Source organism: Garra rufa, chromosome 7, assembly GCF_049309525.1.
Source record: "Garra rufa chromosome 7, GarRuf1.0, whole genome shotgun sequence".
NCBI classification, from domain to species: Eukaryota; Metazoa; Chordata; class Actinopteri; order Cypriniformes; family Cyprinidae; genus Garra; species Garra rufa.
In genome coordinates this window covers 23142728-23160227 of record NC_133367.1, presented here as the reverse complement: position 1 = coordinate 23160227, position 17500 = coordinate 23142728, and the positions used below count along the sequence as shown (strand labels likewise).

Sequence of the window (17500 nt, the reverse complement as noted above, 5' to 3'; positions counted from 1 at the left end):
TCTCTCATGATAGTTGGATTAGTCGTCAGCGACATTCAGATGAGGGGAAATTGCATTTCTGATTTCCTGTACTCAAATCAGCTCGGATTAGCATGTTGATTATTTCAGAGCAAGGAGAATGTGATTCACACCATTGTGTCTTTGATTCAGTCTTGTGGGATTCTGCGGATATGTTCAATTTAAGGTTAAAATGAGGCAAGTGCAGTTTCTAGGAAAAAAAAAAGCATTTATTGGTAAAATATTAATATAATACAAAAATGTAACTACAAAAATATTGTTTGTACCTTAAAATAAAGTAAAAACCATCAACATAGCGGAGTTATTAATATGGTTATTATATTTGTAATCAAACAATTTAAGTGTTTTAAAAGTTTACCTAGTGTAATTTCTTTGTTCTTTAGTTTGCCATGTTTAGTTTTAGTTTTTATTTTAGTTCAGTTTAGTCTTTGTTCAGTTTCATTGTTTAGATTCATTGTTAAACAAAAATTGCTAAGCAAATTGCTAAGTGTTTTTATTAATAAAATGTGGTAAATTTACAGTTAAAATGGTTATTTAGTTTTATTGTGGTGTTTTGTTTAGTTATTTTTCTTTCACTTTGTTTAGTTTCATTGTCTTATTTAGTTTAGATGTGCTTTATTTAGTTTGTTTGGTTTTGTTTAGTTTTATGGATTATGTTATTTAGTTTAATTGTGTTGTGTTGTGTTTATTTAGTTGGTTTGGTTTCATTTTGTTTAGTTTTTATTGTGCTGTTATTTCGTTTAATTGTGTTGTGTTATAATTTGTTTGGTTATGTTTTGTTTAGTTTTGTTGTGCTGTTTTGTTTAGTTACTTTCATTTCATTTTGTTTATTTTCATTGTTTTGTTATTTAGTTTTAATTGTCGTTATTTTAGTTTTTTTTTTGTTTCATTTTGTTTAGTTTTGTTGTGCTGTTATTTTGTTTAATTGTGTAATGTTATAGTTTGTTTGCTTTTATTTTATAATACTTTTATTTCATTTTGTTTATTTTCATTGTTCTGTTATATAGTTAATTGTGCTTTATTTAGTTTGTTTGGTTTCATTTTGTTTAGTTTCATTGTGCTGTTATTTAGTTTGTGTTGTGTTATAGTTTGTTTGGTTTGGGTTTTTTTGTGCTGTTTTGTTAAGTTTTAACTGTTAACTTTTGTTTAATTTCATCATTATGTGTTTAGTTTGGTTTCATTTTGGTTGGTTTAGTTTTTAGTTTTGTTGTGCTGTTGTTTCATTTTGTTTATTTGCATTGTGCTGTTGTTTAGTCTAGTTGTGCTTTGCTATTTAGTTTTTTTGTGTTGTGTTGTTTTTAGTTTAATTGTGCTTTATTTAGTTTGTTTGGTTTTGTTTAGTTTTGTTGTGCTGTTTTGTTTAGTTACTTTTGTTTCATTTAGTTTGTTCATTGTGTCGTTATTTAGTTTAGTTGTGCTTTGCTATTTAGTTTGTTTGGTTTTGTTTAGTTTAGCTTTTTTGTGCTTTTTGTTTAGTTACTTTTGTTTAATTGTTTTGTTTCATTGTTCTGCTATTTAGTTTTAATTGTGCTTTTAATTTTTTTTTTCAGTTGGTTTGGTTTCATTTTGTTTAGTATTATTGTGCTGTTATTTAATGTAATTGTGCTTTATTTAGTTTGTTTGGTTTGGTTTTGTTTAGTTTCATTGTGCTGTTATTTAGTTTATTTGTGTTGTGTTATTTGTTTGGTTTCATTTTGTTTAGTTTTGTTGTGCTGTTTTGTTAAGGTACTTTCGTTTAGTTTCATCATTATGTGTTTTTTGTTTAGTTACTTTTGTTTAATTGTTTTGTTTCATTGTTCTGCTATTTAGTTTTAATTGTGCTTTTTAAAAAAAATTTCAGTTGGTTTGGTTTCATTTTGTTTAGTATTATTGTGCTGTTATTTAGTGTAATTGTGCTTTATTTAGTTTGTTTGGTTTGGTTTTGTTTAGTTTCATTGTGCTGTTATTTAGTTTATTTGTGTTGTGTTATTTGTTTGGTTTCATTTTGTTTAGTTTTGTTGTGCTGTTTTGTTAAGGTACTTTCGTTTAGTTTCATCATTATGTGTTTAGTTTGGTTTCATTTTGTTTGGTTTAGTTTTTAGTTTTGTTGTGCTGTTTTTGTTTCATTTTGTTTATTTTCATTGTGCTGTTGTTTAGTCTAGTTGTGCTTTGCTATTTAGTTTTGTTGTTTTGTTTTGTTTTGTTTTGTTCAGTTACTTTTATTTTGTTTAGTTTAATTGTTCTTTAATAAGTTTGTTTGGTTTTGTTTTGATTTGTTGTGCTGTTTTGTTTAGTTACTTTTGTTTCTTTTTGTTTGTTCATTGTGCCATGTTTTAGTTTAGTTGTGCTTTGCTATTTAGTTTGTTTGTTTTTGTTTAGTTTAGTTTTGTTGTGCTGTGTTGTTTAGTTACTTCTGTTTCATTTTGTTTAGTTTTATTGTAGCTGCAATTACTGGCCAGTGCATTTGCTGGAAAAATGAAACATTGGTAAACATTTACTGGTAAAATATTACTATACCAACCCTAGTTAAACAATTAAACAAAAAATAGTGCATAGTACTTACAATATACTTAAAAAAGTGACCATCACGGGATTAGTATCCTTGTTTTCTATGAAATATTTTAATAAGTGTTTTAAAGTCTGAATGTAATGTAAAAAATGGCTTTTGATTTAAGTAAAACATGTTATAGTTGAGTTTATCTTAGAGCTCAGGATCCCTGTTTGTTTTACGCAGTAATATCAATAAGGAAATTCAAATGAATGCTTTGTTTGTTTGTGTATGCAGATGAAAAGACATGTGGGCCGCATGAATTTCGCTGCAAGGACAACAACTGCATACCGGACCACTGGAGGTGTGACGGCCAGAGCGACTGCAGCGACAATTCGGACGAGGAGAACTGCAGTATGTGATTCTGCATTTAATCTCATATTTAACTTCTACAACGGTATACAGTGAATAGTTAAACAAAAACGTCCTCTGTAGATGATGCTGTCGGTGACAGCAACACGTCTTCTTTATTGGTTAAGTGGAGTTCAGATGAATTGTTGTATGAAAATTCAACAAACACAAAAATGTGTTTTATCGTGGCTTGGTTTAGTTTAGTTGTGCTGCATTGTTTAGTTTTATTGTGCTGTTATTTAGTTTGTTTGGTTTCATTTTGTTTATTGTGTTATTTAGTTTTGTTTAGTTTTTATTGTGCTGTTTTGTTGTTTAGTTTCATTGTGCTGTTGTTTAGTTTAGTTTCATTGTGATTCACTGTTTTGTTTTGTTTTTTGTTTTGTTGCATTGCTTAATATCATTGGGTTATTTTGTGCTGTTTGGTTAGTTTTGTTTAGTTTAGTTCAGTTGTGCTGCACTGTTTAGTTTTATTGTGGTGTCATTTATTTTACTTCAGTTTAGTTTATTGTGGTTTAGTTTCATTTATTTGGTTTAGTTTTGTTTAGTTTCATTGTGCTATGTTGTTCAGTTAATTTTGTTTAATTTTTAGTTTTATTGTGCTGTTAAATTTGCTCAATTGTGCCGTGATTAGTTTGTTTAGTTATTTGTTCATTTTGATTGTGTTGTGTTTAGTTACATTTGTTTCATTTTGTTTAGTTGTATTGTGCTGCTATTTTTTTTAGTTCAGTTTAGTTTAATTGTGGTGTGTTTCATTTGTTTGGTTTAGTTTGTCTAGTTTCATTTTGCCATGTAGTTTAGTTACTTTTGTTTCATTTAGATACGTTGTGCTTTGTTGCATAGTTTAGTTTGTTTGGTTTAGATTTGTTTAGTTTGTATTGTGCTGTTATATTGTTTTAGTTCAGTTTAGTTTAATTGTGCTGTGTTTCGTTTGTTTGTTTTAGTTACTTTAGTTTATTTTCACTTTAGGTTTATTGTGCTGTTATTTATTTTAATTGTGCTTTTTATTGTTTAGTTTGTTTAATTTAGTTTTGTTTAGTTTCATTGTGCTGTGTTTAGTTACTTTTGTTTCATTTTGTTTAATTGTATTGTGCTGCTATTTTTTTAGTTCAGTTTAGTTAAATTGTGTTGTGTTTCATTTGTTTGGTTTGTTTTAGTTTTGTTTAGTTTCATTTTGCTGTGTAGTTTAGTTACTTTTGTTTAATTTTGTTATTTAGATAAGTTGTGCTTTGTTGTTTAGTTCAGTTTGTTTGGTTTAGATTTGTTTAGATTGTATTGTGCTGTTATATTGTTTTAGTTCAGTTTAGTTTAATTGTGCTGTGTTTCGTTTGTTTGTTTTAGTTACTTTAGTTTATTTTCACTTTAGGTCTATTGTGCTGTTATTTATTTTAATTGTGCTTTTTATTGTTTAGTTTGTTTAATTTAGTTTTGTTTAGTTTCATTGCGCTGTGTTTAGTTACTTTTGTTTCATTTTGTTTAGTTGTATTGTGCTGTTTTGTTTTAGTTCAGTTTAGTTTAGTTTCATTGTGCTGTGTTTCATTTGTTTGATTTAGTTTTGTATTGTTTTATTGTGCCGTGTAGTTTAGTTACTTTTGTTTCATTTTGTTTAGTTGTATTGTGCTGTTATTTTGTTTTAGTTCAGTTCAGTTTTTAGTTTCATTGTGCCGTGCTTAGTTACTTTTGTTTCAGTTTCTCTTTAGGTTTATTGTGCTGTTATTTCTTTTAATTGTGCTTTGTTGTTTAGATTGTTTGGTTTAGTTTAGTTTAGTTTCATTGTGCTGTGTTTACTAACTTTTGTTTCATTTTGTTTAGTTGTATTGTGCTGTTATTTTGTTTTAGTTCAGTTTAGATTAGTTTAATTGTGCTGTGTTGCATTTGTTTGGTTTACTTTTGTCTAGTTTCATTGTGCCGTGTAGTTTAGTTACTTTTGTTTTGTTTTGTTTTGTTTTATTGTGCTGTTATTTAGTTTAATTGCACTTTGTTGTTCAGTTTAGTTTTGTTTTGTTGTGTTGTTTTGCTTTGTTTTACTGCCCTGAATTGTTTAGTTTGATTGTGCTCTGTTATTTGATTAAAGATTAAGTGTGTTTTGTTTGTGATGTTGTTTTTTATTTATTTTATTTTATTTTTGGCTGTTTCATTGTGCTGCGTTTAGTTACTTTCGTTTAATTTTATTTAGTTTAATTGTGCTTTGTTATTTAGTTTAGTTTGTTTGGTTTGGTTTAGCTTAGTTTAGTTTCATTGTGCCGTTTTGTTGCTTAATTTAGTTTTGCCTGTTATTACGGTTAGTTGTATTGTGTTTGTTTGTTTTGTTTCATTGTGCTGGATTGCTTAATGTCATTGTGCCATTTTGTTGTTTAATTTGTTTGGTTTAGTTTTGTTTAGGTCAGTTGTTCTGCTTCATTTAGTTTTACTGTGCTGTTTCTTAGTTTAGTTCAGTTTAGTAAAGTTTGTTTGGTTTAGTTTTGTTTAGTTTCATTGCGCTATTTTGTGGTTTAGCTTGTTTTAGTTGTGCTATGATTTTGTTTAGTTTAACTATGCTCAATTGTTTAGTTAAGTTTCATTTTGATGTTATTTAATTTAGCTTAATAAATTAAATAACATCAAATAATTGTGGCATGTTGTTTAGTTAGTTTGGTTCAGTTTTGTTTCATTGCCTTGAATTGTTTATTTTCATTGTGCTTTGTTTCATTTAGTCGTGTTTTGTTTAGCTCTGTTTTGTTATTTAGTTTCACTGTGCCATGTTTTGTTCTTTAGTTTTAATTTCATCTTGTCATGTTTCATTATTTAGTTTAGTTTCAGTTTTCTGTGCTGTTTCATTTAGTTTGTTTTCTGTGCAATGTGTGCTTTTACAGTAGTTTAGTTTAGTTTAATGCTGTAATCATGCTCTAATCTTCTTGTCTTTGACATCTGAGAGCTTTGACATTTAAGCACATGCAGCTTTCATATGTTCCTCTTATCACACTTGGCTCTTAACACAACTAGACACACAGGCACAGCAGGGTTTCTAAAAAAAGAACAAAAAATGGATTGATATCACGCTCCGCAGTGTGTGCCACATAGATGTTAGATCCTCAGAGAGGGGTTTACAAGCTAACACTGAGTCGCCTTTTATTTATTTATTTTTTTCTGAAGAGCACAAGGGTCTCAAGCAGTGTCCAAATGTGCTTCATCACTCTCTATGTGACAGTTGTCTCAAATCTCCATATTTATTCTCTATTTTCCCCTGATGTCTAGGTCATTATATAGGCACAGAATAAGTTCTCCACTAGTCAAAGAGCGCCTAAAGCCCAGTGGATCTCATCACACTTCAACTGTGTCTTCACCCTCTAGCCTTACACTTTCAAACAAGAGCGAAACACACAGTGAGAATGAGATTGTGTGTTGATTGCTCTGGATGTTTATGTGTCGCCCAAGTAGTGATTATATCAATTTTCTTGAAATGCAGACAGGTATTTTTCCTGTCTTCTCGGGATGTTGCTAAGTACCATCTGCTGGAGTGCAGCTGTGTGTTTTTTGTCAGCCCTGTGACGGTAATTGACAGTTAGCGGAGAAAGTGTCCTGCTGAATGGCAGAATCGATCTCTCAGCCTGATCTGCAATTTGGTTTTAATGGCAGCCGTCCTGTTGCTCCCGGCATCGGCTCCCGTGATAAACGGCTGTGTATGTTGGTTTGTTTATCCTTTGTGCTGTGGCTTGAGCTCGGACCATTTATTTACTAGATTACAGAGCCGCGGCCATCATTTATTCAAAATGCGATCATGATGGAAGTCAGACTGTGCTTGCAGCAGAAAGCAGAGCACAGTGGCGTAGTTTCCACCTCGCTAATACTTCTTTCATTTCTTTTTCCACTTCCTGTTGCTTTTCTTTCCTGTCTGTTTTTTTTTTACTTTTTCACTTTTTTACTCTTCCTTTTCTTTGTATTTACTTTTTTCCATATTTTCCATTTCCTTCTCATTCTTCTTCCTAGTGTTCATCCTATTGCCCTCCCCTTTCCCTTTCCCCTCTTTTCCTATTTCATTTCCTTTCATTTTCTCGCCGTTTACCATCTTCCCCTTTCTTTTCCCATTTGTTTCTCCTTTACTTCCTGCTAATTCACTTTTCATTTCCCATTTCCTTGCCTTTGCTTCTCTTTTCCTCTTTCCTTTCCTCTTCATATTCCTCTTCCTGGCATTATTTAACTTCCCCTTCTCTTTCCCTTTGTTTCTCCTTTACTTCCTGTTACTGTACATTTCCTTTGTTTTTCCCTCCCCTTTGTTTTACTTTCCTTTTTGTTATTATTCCTCCTATTTCATTTCCTCTTTTATTTCCTTTCCTCTTCTCGCCGTTTACCATCTTCAACTTTCTTTTCCCATTTTTTCTCCTTTACTTCCTGCTAATTCACTTTTCATTTCCTTAGTTTTTTTTTCCATTCCCTTTGTTTTACTTGTCTTTGCTTCCCTTTTCCTCTTCTTTCCTTTCCTCTTCATATTCCTCTTCCTGCTATTATTCAACTTCCCCTTCTCTTCCCCTTTGTTTCTCCTTTACTTCCTGTTACTTTACATTTCCTGTGTTTTTCCCTCCCCTTTGTTTTACTTTCCTTTTTTCCTTATTCCTCCTCTTTTATTTTCCACTTTCACTTCCTTTAATTCTTTTTGCTTTACTTTTAATGTCCTTTTCCATCTTTCTTTTGTTTTATGTTTCTTTTTCTTCCTTTTTCCACCTCTTTCCTCATTCTCTTTCCATTTCCTCTTCCTGCATTCACCATCTTCCCCATCTCTTCCTTTTTTATTCCTTTGCATCCTGTTATTTTACTTTTTATTTCCTTTTTTCCCATTCACTTTGTTTTACATTTCTTTTTTCCCTTTGTTATCTACTTCCCCTTTCCTCATCCTCTTCCTGCTGTTCATCATCTTCCCCTTCTCTCTTCCTTTGTTCTTCCCCTTCTTCTATTTTTTCCTTATTCCTCCTCTTTTATTTTCCACTTTCACTTCCTTTAATTCTTTTTGCTTTACTTTTAATTTCCTTTTCCATATTTCTTTTGTTTTATGTTTCATTTTCTTCCTTTTTCCACCTCTTTCCTCATTCTCTTTCCATTTCCTCTTCCTGCATTCACCATCTTCCCCATCTCTTCCCCTTTTATTCCTTTGCATCCTGTTATTTTACTTTTTATTTCCTTTTTTCCCCTTCACTTTGTTTTACATTTCTTTTTTTCCCCTTTGTTATCTACTTTCCCTTTCCTCATCCTCTTCCTGCTGTTCATCATCTTCCCTTCTCTCTTCCTTTGTTCTTCCCCTTCTTCTCTTCCCCTTTGTTTCGACTTTACTTGTTGTTACTTTATTTTTCATTCCCTTTGTTTTTCCCTTCTCTTTTTTTACTTTTTTCGCTGTTTTCCTTTCCTCTTCCTTTTCCTGTTCTTTTTCCTCTTCCTGCCATTCACTATCTTCCCCTTTCTATTCCTGTTTGATTCTCCTTTACTTTCTGTTACTTTTTATTTCCTTTGATTTTCACTTCCCTTTACTTGCCTTTTTCCTCCTCTTTCCCTTCCTTTTCATCTTCCCCTTCCTGCCATTCACCATCTTCCCCTTCTCTTCCCCTTTGTTTCTCCTTTACTAACTGTTATTTAATTCTTTACTCCCTCTGTTTTCCCCTTTCCTTTGTTTTACTTTACTTATTTTATTTCCTCTTCTTTCCTTTTCCTCATTCCCTTTCTCCTCCTCTTTTCCTGCCATTCACCATTTCCCCCTTCTCTTTTAATTCCTGTTACTTTACTTTGTTTTCCCTTCCCATTCTTTTCCTTGTCTTTTTCTTCTTTTTCCTCCTCTTTCCTGTTTCGCTTTCCTTTTCCTTGCCGTTCACCATTTCCCCCTTCTCTTCCCCTTTGTTTCCCCTATACTTCCTTTTACTTTACTTTACCTTTCATTTTCTTTTCTTTTTCTATTCCCTTTGGTTTTCACTTTCCTCTACCTCTTCCTTTTCCTGCCATTCCCCTTCTCTTTCCCTTTGTTTCTCCTTTATTTCCTTTTACTTTACTTTTCATTTTCATTTGTTTTTCCCTTCCCTTTGTTTAATTGTTCTTCCTTTCTCCTCTTCTTTTCTTTTCCTCTTCCCCTCCCCCCCTCCCTTTCCTCTTCCTCTTTTTGCCATTCACCACCTTCCCCTTCTGTTCTTTTGTTTCTTCTCTACTTCCTGTTACTTTACTTTTCAGTTTCATGTCTTTTTCCTTCCCTCTGTTTTACTTGTTTTTTTTCGTTCTCCTTTTCCTTTTTGTTTCCCTTTCATTTCCCCGTTTTCTTAATCTTCCTTTTCTTGCTCCCCTTTCACCATCTTTCCCTCCTCCTCCTCTTTGTTTCTCCTTTACTTCCTTTTACTTTACTTTTTTATTTCTTTAGTTTTTCCTTTGCCTGTGTTACTTTTTCTTCCTGTTTTCTTCCTCATCCCTCATTCCCATCTTTCCTCTTCTCTTCCCCTTGTTCATTTCCTTTTTTTCCCACACTCTGTTTTACTTTTTTCTCCCTCCTGTCCTCTTTCTCTTTCTCACCCTCTTCTTTTTCTCTTTCTCTACCTCATCCTCTTCCCCTTCATCTTCCTGCCATTTATCATCTTCCCCATTCTCTTCCCCTTTGTTTCTCCTTTACTTCCTTTTACTTTACATTTCCTTTCCCTTTTTCCTTTTGCCATACTTTGATTTTCTTCCTTTTCTTTCCCTTTCCTGTTCCTCTTTCTCATTCCATTCCCCTTCCTATTCCTCTTCCTTCATCATTTTCCCCTCCTCCTACTCTTTCTAATTTCTTTTCTTTCCATTTACTTTAAATGTATGTTTCTAATTAATTTTCTCATTCTTTCGTTCTTTAATTTTTCATTTATTCTTTAATTTCTCCATCTGTTCATTTTGTCTGCCTTTCATTTGTTGCTTCACTCTTGCTTTCTGTTTCTCTTGTTTTATCTGTCATTCCTTTTATCAATTGTTTGTTGGTTCTGTATGTTTGTTTTTCACTTCTTAGTTCTTTGCTTTTCTTCTTTTCTGTCTTTTGTTTGTTTGTTCTGTCTGTGGTTTAACGTCTTTGTTTCTTTCAGTCGTTTGTCAGTTCATTCACTTGTTTAGTTTGTCTTGTGCTTGTGCCATTTGTTCTTCTGTTTGTCCTTGTTGTTTGTCTGTCTTTCATTTGTCTGCCAATTGTGTCGTTCCTCTTGTCCCTCCTGTTCATCTTCACTTTCTCCTTCCCTTTCCCTTTTATTTTCTATCCTGTCCTTTCCAGCTTCCTTTCCTTTCCTTTAAGGTTGCGCTTAAAGCTACTATTGCTATTCATTTGAAACTTTTGAGGGTACACAACCTACTCAAAACAAATCAATGTCAGTGTAAAGCGGCTGTTGGCTCAGCATTATTTACTAAAAATCAACAATGTCTTGAAGGTTTCTCCAGCTGTCACATCACAACGATAGATTTTATAAGCTGTGAGCTTGTGTGCAGTTGAATTTCACATTCAGTTCCTGCTCCTCTCAGTCTCCCTACCTCCTTTTTCCTCTCTCTCTTATTCTTTCACTATCAATCTCTCCATCTCTTTCAATTAAAAGCAAGCTCACGGATCCCTCACTGATCTACATCCCACCAGACACTAATACAAACATGTTATGTATTCAGTGTCAGCATTCAGCATTTCCCTAGAGCTCGTTTTTAACAATCTTAACCAACACAGGCTACTGAAGAGTCTATTTGTGTACAAAAGGCTCTATTTTCGTATGATTTTACTTGGATAAGAGAGAGAATATGACTCATATATGGTCAGATTAATCTAGTGTGTGCATTCTGCTATAATGGCCTGGTATATTTGCTCACTTGCTGGGTGGGAGTGAAACCAGACGGAGGTTCGATTTCTTTTCCTCTGTCGGATTCACCTTGGGAGCCTCGCACAGAAACATCACTGGGAGGATATAAAGGCTGTCATTGGGTCGTGGAGTCGTGATGTCAGGCCAGATAATCTGCGGAGCGCTGGAGCCAGATGCAGAGAGACTGATAATAGAGTTAGAGAAGTGACACAGCAGCGCTCACTTATTATGATCAAGGAAATCTGTACTCCTTCTTTCTTTCTTTCTGCCTATATCTTCTGTTGTTTAATCTTTTGTCTGTGTTTCTTTTTGTATCTTTAGTTAGTTAATTCTGTCTTTGTTCTTTCATTTGTTTCTTTTTGTCTTTGTTCATTCTGTTAGTATCTTTTGTTCTTGCGTTTGTTTGTTTCTTTTGTGTATCTTTTCTTTTTCTTGTCTTTATTTTTTTATAATCATTCATTCGCAGTGTTGGGGAAAGTAATGCATGACAATATTGTTATTCCATGAAAAAGTAACTAATTGTGTTACGTTTTAATGGAAAGTAATCAATACTTTTTGACACCTCGGCTAGGCTTGCTTGTTTGTTTTTTGATAATAAAAAACTTGCATTACTAATTTGAGAAAGTCACTCAGATATTTCATTTTAAATTTGAAAGTAATGCGTTACTTTACCAGTTACTTGAAAAAAGTAATCTGATTACATAACTCACATTACTTGATCATCTGTTTCTTTTTTAGGTGTATTATTCATTTTTTAAGCTTTTGTTAGTTTCTTATCTTAGTTTTGCGTGTTTTTTTGCTTGCTTATTTTCTATGTTTTTGTTCTTTTGTTTGTTTACTTTTGAATTGTTTGTTTGTTTGTTAATTTATTTCATTCCACGTTTGAGTTACTTCTTGTCATCTCATCTGGGCTTGCTTGTTTGTTTGTTTTTTAATAATAAAAAGACTAAAAGTTATATTTATATGTGTGAGTAAATAAATGGGAAAACAAAGTTACTTGCGTTACTTATTTGAAAAAGTACCTCAGATTGTAAATTTAAAAGGAATACTTTATTAGTTACTAGTTACAAAAAGCAATCTGATTACAAAACTTGCGTTACTTGTTTACTATTCATTTGTTTCTTTCATTCTTAGATTTTTTTGTTCTTTAATCTTTCAGTTGTTTGTCAGTTTTATAGATGTGATTTTCATTCCTTAAGTTTTAATTTGTTTGTTTTTCTTACTTTTGTGTATTTTTACATGTTTGTTCTGCTTTCTTTTTTTATTTCGTTTGTTTCTTGCTTTTGTATTGTTTGTTTGCTTGTTAATTTCTTTTATACTGCCTTTGAGTTACTTCTTGTCTCCTCAGCTGGGCTTGCTAGTTAGTTTTTTAATAATAAAAAGGCCAAAAGTTATATTTATATATTACCATTGCATGTTTTTTTTTTTTGGTCTGTTATTTACTTGTTTATGCTGTCTGTCTTTCTTTTGTTTGTTTGTTTTTTGTTTTTTTGTGTTTGTTCTGTATGTCTGATTGTCTTCATTTTTTCATACAGATTTCTGTCTTTCGTTCTGTCTTATTCACTTATATTTTTATATTGTAATGCAATTGCTTATAAATGTGTCTGTCTTTCTTTAGTTATTTAGTTTTTTATTAAATTTCTTTCGATTCTGTCTTTTTTTTTTGCTCGCTCATTTACTCTAGTTTGTTTTTCCATCATTCTTTTGTTTGCTTGTTTCGTTTGTTCTATATGTCTATGTGTCAGATGTTTTCGTCTGTAATTCACTTGTTAGACCACCTGTCTGTCTGTCTTTGTTCTTTTGCTTTTTGTTGAATTTGTTTAAATGCTCTGTCTTTTCATTTATTAACTCATTAACTGTTCTGTTTGTTTTTCTGTCATTCTTTTGTTTGCTTGTTTTGCTTGTTTCGTTTGTTCTGTATGTCTGATTTTCTTTAGTTATTTCATACACATTTCTCTTTCATTTTGTCTTTCACTTTTTTTTTTTACTTTTTATACATCTTATGAGTTTGTCTGTGTTTAGTTATTTTGTTTTTTATTAAATTTGTTTCAGTTCTCAGTTTTTTTGTTTGCTTGCTCATTTACTCTTCAGTTTGTTTTTCTATCGTTCATTTGTTCGCTTGTTTTGCTTGTTTCGTTTGTTTATATGTCTGATTTACTTTCGTTATTTCATACACTTTTCTGTCTTTTGTACTTTGTCTCTCTATTCACTTTGCCTTTTTTTGTCTGTCTTATCTTTACTGTCATTTGTTTGCCAGTCCAATCTGTCCTTTTCTGATTTTCTCACTCTCATTTTCTCATTTTCACATTTTCTCCATGACATATTTTAGGCTTCCTGGCAGATCTTACCTTGGAATGTCTGGATGTGTCAATCTGTTCACAACAATACAAAGACACATTGTTTAGCCATTTGTTTGTTGCCAAAAGTGTACTCAGCTTTCAAAGTCCTTGCTTCCAATAGTAAAAGAAGTCCAAATTCTGAATCCATCCATGTTTTTCTCTCTCTTCTTTTCTCTTTTCAGAGCCAGTAACATGCAACTCAAAAAATTTCATCTGCGCCAACGGGGAGTGCATCTCCTTGCGTTTCCGTTGTGACGGCGACTTTGACTGCACCGATAACTCAGACGAGGTTTTAAACACCACATTCGTCAATCGCACCATTGCTAAACATTTCTGCAAGTGCTGATATCCCATACGTCTGTTTTCAGAGAGGCTGTGAGAGCCACTGCTCCGAGGATCAGTTCCAGTGCCTGAATCATCTTTGTATCTCAGTCAAATGGCTCTGTGATGGACAGGAGGACTGCAAAACAGGGGAAGACGAGGCCAACTGCAGCCCTGCCAACACTGCCATGACAGGTTAGCTGCTTTCAAACGCTCTTTAAATAATGCAAACGGATCCGGAAACGATCAAAGCCATTCCCAGACAGCTAGCTCGGCACTCCTATTATCACATGTCACTGAGCGGACACCTTTTATCCAACGCGAATCACTGGCCTACGACTACACAATGGTGACTGAAGATCGCCGCACGACCTCAAACCCTGACGCTGCCATCATTTATAACCACTAAGTTGCTACCGCTTAAAACTAACAGCAAAATGACCCCGCATTTGTCATCTTCTGCATTTAAATGTTCGTTCTAGGAAATGGCTTATTCCTCCCTCAGCGTTAGTCTCCTTTGAGTCTAAAACTGCTGCTTAAGTACACTTGATGTAAGTAGAGTACACCTGCAAACACTCCGGCCCAGTTTGTTTTAAAAGAGGTTGCTATAAAGAAGTATGTCTTCTTTTTGTGGCAAGTACTTATTTGCAATACCTGTAATGCTTTCACTGCATATATATGAGGCAAAATATCATCCTCTCATCTTCCTTTTCATCTATTCCTGAGGAACAGATGGCAAACCCACTTACTCGCGATGGATTTTCAATGTTCACTTTCTCTGTGGTATCAATAGCTAGCTACGCTCCTCCCCAGAGCTTTGAAGTCAAAAAGAAGTCAAGAATTTAAAATCAAGTCAGTATGAATGTATGCATTTATGAAATGAAAATTTAATTTATATATATTCACTGCAGTTCAAAAGTTTGGGATCTGTAAGATTTAAAAAAAAAGAAAAAAAGTCTCTTATGCTCTTCAAAGTTCAATTTATATGATCAATAATACATAAAAAGTAATATTATGAAATATTACTGCAATTCAAAATAACAGTTTTTATTTTAATATACTTTAAAATATTTTAAATATTATTACTCCAGTCTTCAGTGTCAAAGGATCCTTCAGAAATCATTCTAATTTATTACTGCTTAATATTTGTTTTGAATCTTGTGATACTTTTTTCAGGATTCTTTGATGAATAGAAAGTTAAAAAGAACAACATTTATTCAAAATAGAAATCCTTGCTGAATAAAAGTGTTAATTTCTTTCAAAGAGAGAAAAAAAGAAAAAAAAAATATATTGACCCCAAACTTTGAACGAGGTGTTTGTTACAAAAGTTTTCTATTTTAAATAAATGCAGTTACGTTTGTTTTATTTATTTATTTATTTTTACGTTTTATTGATCCCGAATCCCGAAAAAAGTATCACAGGTTCAAAAAAATAAAATAAAATAAATAAATAAAAAATAGCAGCACAACTATTTCCAACACTGATAATAAATCAGCATTTAGCTCTTCATCACAGAGTAAATTATATTTTAATGTATATTAAAAGTAAAAAAAACACTATAAATTGCATTAACATTTCACAATATTACTTTTTTTTTCTGTATTTTCAAATAAACATAGCCTTGATGAGCAGAAAAGTCTCCTTTAAAAAGCATTAATTATCTTACAGAACCCAAACTTTTGAGCGGTAAATATATATAAAATACAATTTTTATTAACATCATTATATATATATATTAGTGGTGTGCCGTTATCGGCGTTAACGTGCTGCGTTAACGTGAGATTCTTATCGGGCGATAAAAAAAATATTGCCGTTAATCTATTCTCAAATTTGGGTTGGGAGCTGGGTCTAAACTACGCAAGCTATGATGACTTTCACCTTGATATTTTAGCGCGGATGATGTATACTAGTCGAATTGCACTGTAGGGGGCGAGAACGAGTCTTCAACTTCTGTGAAATTACCACATCAAATGAGACGCGCAAATATGGATGCAGTTATGAAGCCGCTTCAGGGCAGGTGCGTGCGTTGCTAGACCCTTTTTAATCTGAAAATCTGCTGTGCCCCAGTAAAATCTCAAATTTGAGTTATAATTTACTTTGATAATCCCGAAATACAGACATTAAACTATATGCAACAACTGAATTGACGCTTCTAAAAGCAACGCAGTTTAATGGAAGACTATGCACGCAGATATCCATGCCGGTGCGCGTCTGTGTATTTAGCGGCAACGCGCACGTCGTGCAGCCTTTTGCGCAGAAGTACTTGGTTACACAAGTTTGTATAGGTAATTATGTTGTAAATGCAATTGTAAAGCAGTTTGTGATGCATTTTGGAAACAGAAGATGAGCGCCTGATCTAATGCGCCACCTGGCCCGTTCTCGAAGACTTACTTTTAGTCATTATTTGGGTAGCACACATATTCTGAAAATGCCTTCAGCAGAATTCAAATTAGCCATTTTAATCTAGATTAAAAAAAATAATCTATGCCCACCCCTAATATATATATATATTAGTGGTGGGCCGTTATCGGCGTTAACGTGCTGCGTTAACGTGAAACTCTTATCGCGCGATAAAAAAAATATCGGCGTTAATCTATTCTCAAATTTGGGTTGGGAGCTGGGTCTAAACTACGCAAGCTATGATGACTTTCACCTTGATAGTTTAACGCGGATGTATACCGAAGACTGTAGAATATGGTCGCGCGTTTAAGTCTCCTCCGCCAAAACACAGACGGGATCGCGTCGTCCTCCATTCATAAAAACCGAATCTACTATAGCGAAATGCCACGTAAATTCGTCGTTTTTTGGATTCATAAATCAAATGTTGGTCAGTCACTTAATTCAAATCGCGATATGGACTAGTGTATGTGAAAACTGAAATGCAAAAAGACCGTTTTAATATGAATCCGATATGTTCCGTTTGCCTAGCTGTATGTATGCATTGCGGAGACGAGCTTTTACTACACGCATACTGAAACACACGAGACGCTCCCGGTAATTTTTGGCATTTTCATCTCACATGAACAGATAAACTCAATCTCCCAAACTGCTGTGAGTGTCACTTTTACCGTTTCATTTGAGAAAACTAGCATCATATCATACTGTATGACACAGAAACTTCACGGCAACCTGTCAAAATAAAAGTACGGTGTAACATGTAATGGGTTGGGTAGCTGTTGACGTTAAAAAAACACAATCTAATAGGGAGAAAAAATAATTTCAGTGTTAGTTAGTTAGTAAACACAAGTAGGCTACATCTAATTGAACATAATTTATTTTCATCAACAAATTATCATAGAACAGCTTTATGAGCTTTATAATCCATTCTCAAAGACTTTAAGTCATTATTTGGGTAGCACACATATTCTGAATGCCTTCAGCAGAATTCAAATTAGCCATTTTAATCTAGATTAATCTAGATTAATTCCAAGATTTAATCTAGATTAATCTAGATTAAAAAAATTAATCTATGCCCACCCCTAATATATATATATATATATATATATATATATATATATATATATATATATATATATATATATATATATATATATATATATACATACAGTCAGGTCCATATATATATATATATATATATATATATATACACACACACACACTTTTAGTAATTTCGGCTCTGTATGCCACTAGAATAGTTTTAAAATGATTGAACTGAAGCGCAGACTTTAAGCTTTAATTCAAGGGGTTGAACAAAAATATAACATAAAATGCTAAGGAATTACAACTATTTTTATACACAGACCCCCCATTTTCAGGGGCTCAAAAGTAATTGGACAAATAAATATAATCATAAATAAAATGTTCATTTTTAATATTTTGTTGAGAATCCTTTGCAGGCAATGACTGTCTTAAGTCTGGAACTCATGGACATCACCATAGACTGGGTTTCCTCCTTTGTGGTGCTTTGCCAGGCCTTTACTGCAGCTGACTTCAGTTGTTGTTGGTTTGTGGGTCTTTCTGCCTTTAGTTTTGTCTTCAGCAAGTGAAATGCATGCTCAATCAATTTGAAATCAGAAGACTGACTTGGCCATTGCAGAATATTCCCCTTTTTTACCTTTATAAACTCCTGGGTTGCTTTTGCTGTTTGTTTTAGGTCATCGTCCATTTGTACTATGAAGAGCCGC

At 32.9% G+C, this 17500-nt stretch overlaps 1 protein-coding gene across 1 annotated transcript in view; it reads left to right on the top strand.

The window, feature by feature from the left end:
- The window catches only part of LOC141338047 (low-density lipoprotein receptor-related protein 1B-like), a gene marked incomplete at its 3' end in the record, with an annotated part of 171078 nt that overhangs the window by 115318 nt on the left and 38260 nt on the right, over positions 1-17500 (top strand). Inside the window, exons 31-33 of the mRNA XM_073843617.1 lie at positions 2783-2899; positions 13217-13323; positions 13403-13550. Of these exons, the coding sequence (XP_073699718.1) occupies positions 2783-2899; positions 13217-13323; positions 13403-13550 (372 nt within the window). The remainder of the gene's footprint in view (positions 1-2782; positions 2900-13216; positions 13324-13402; positions 13551-17500) is intronic.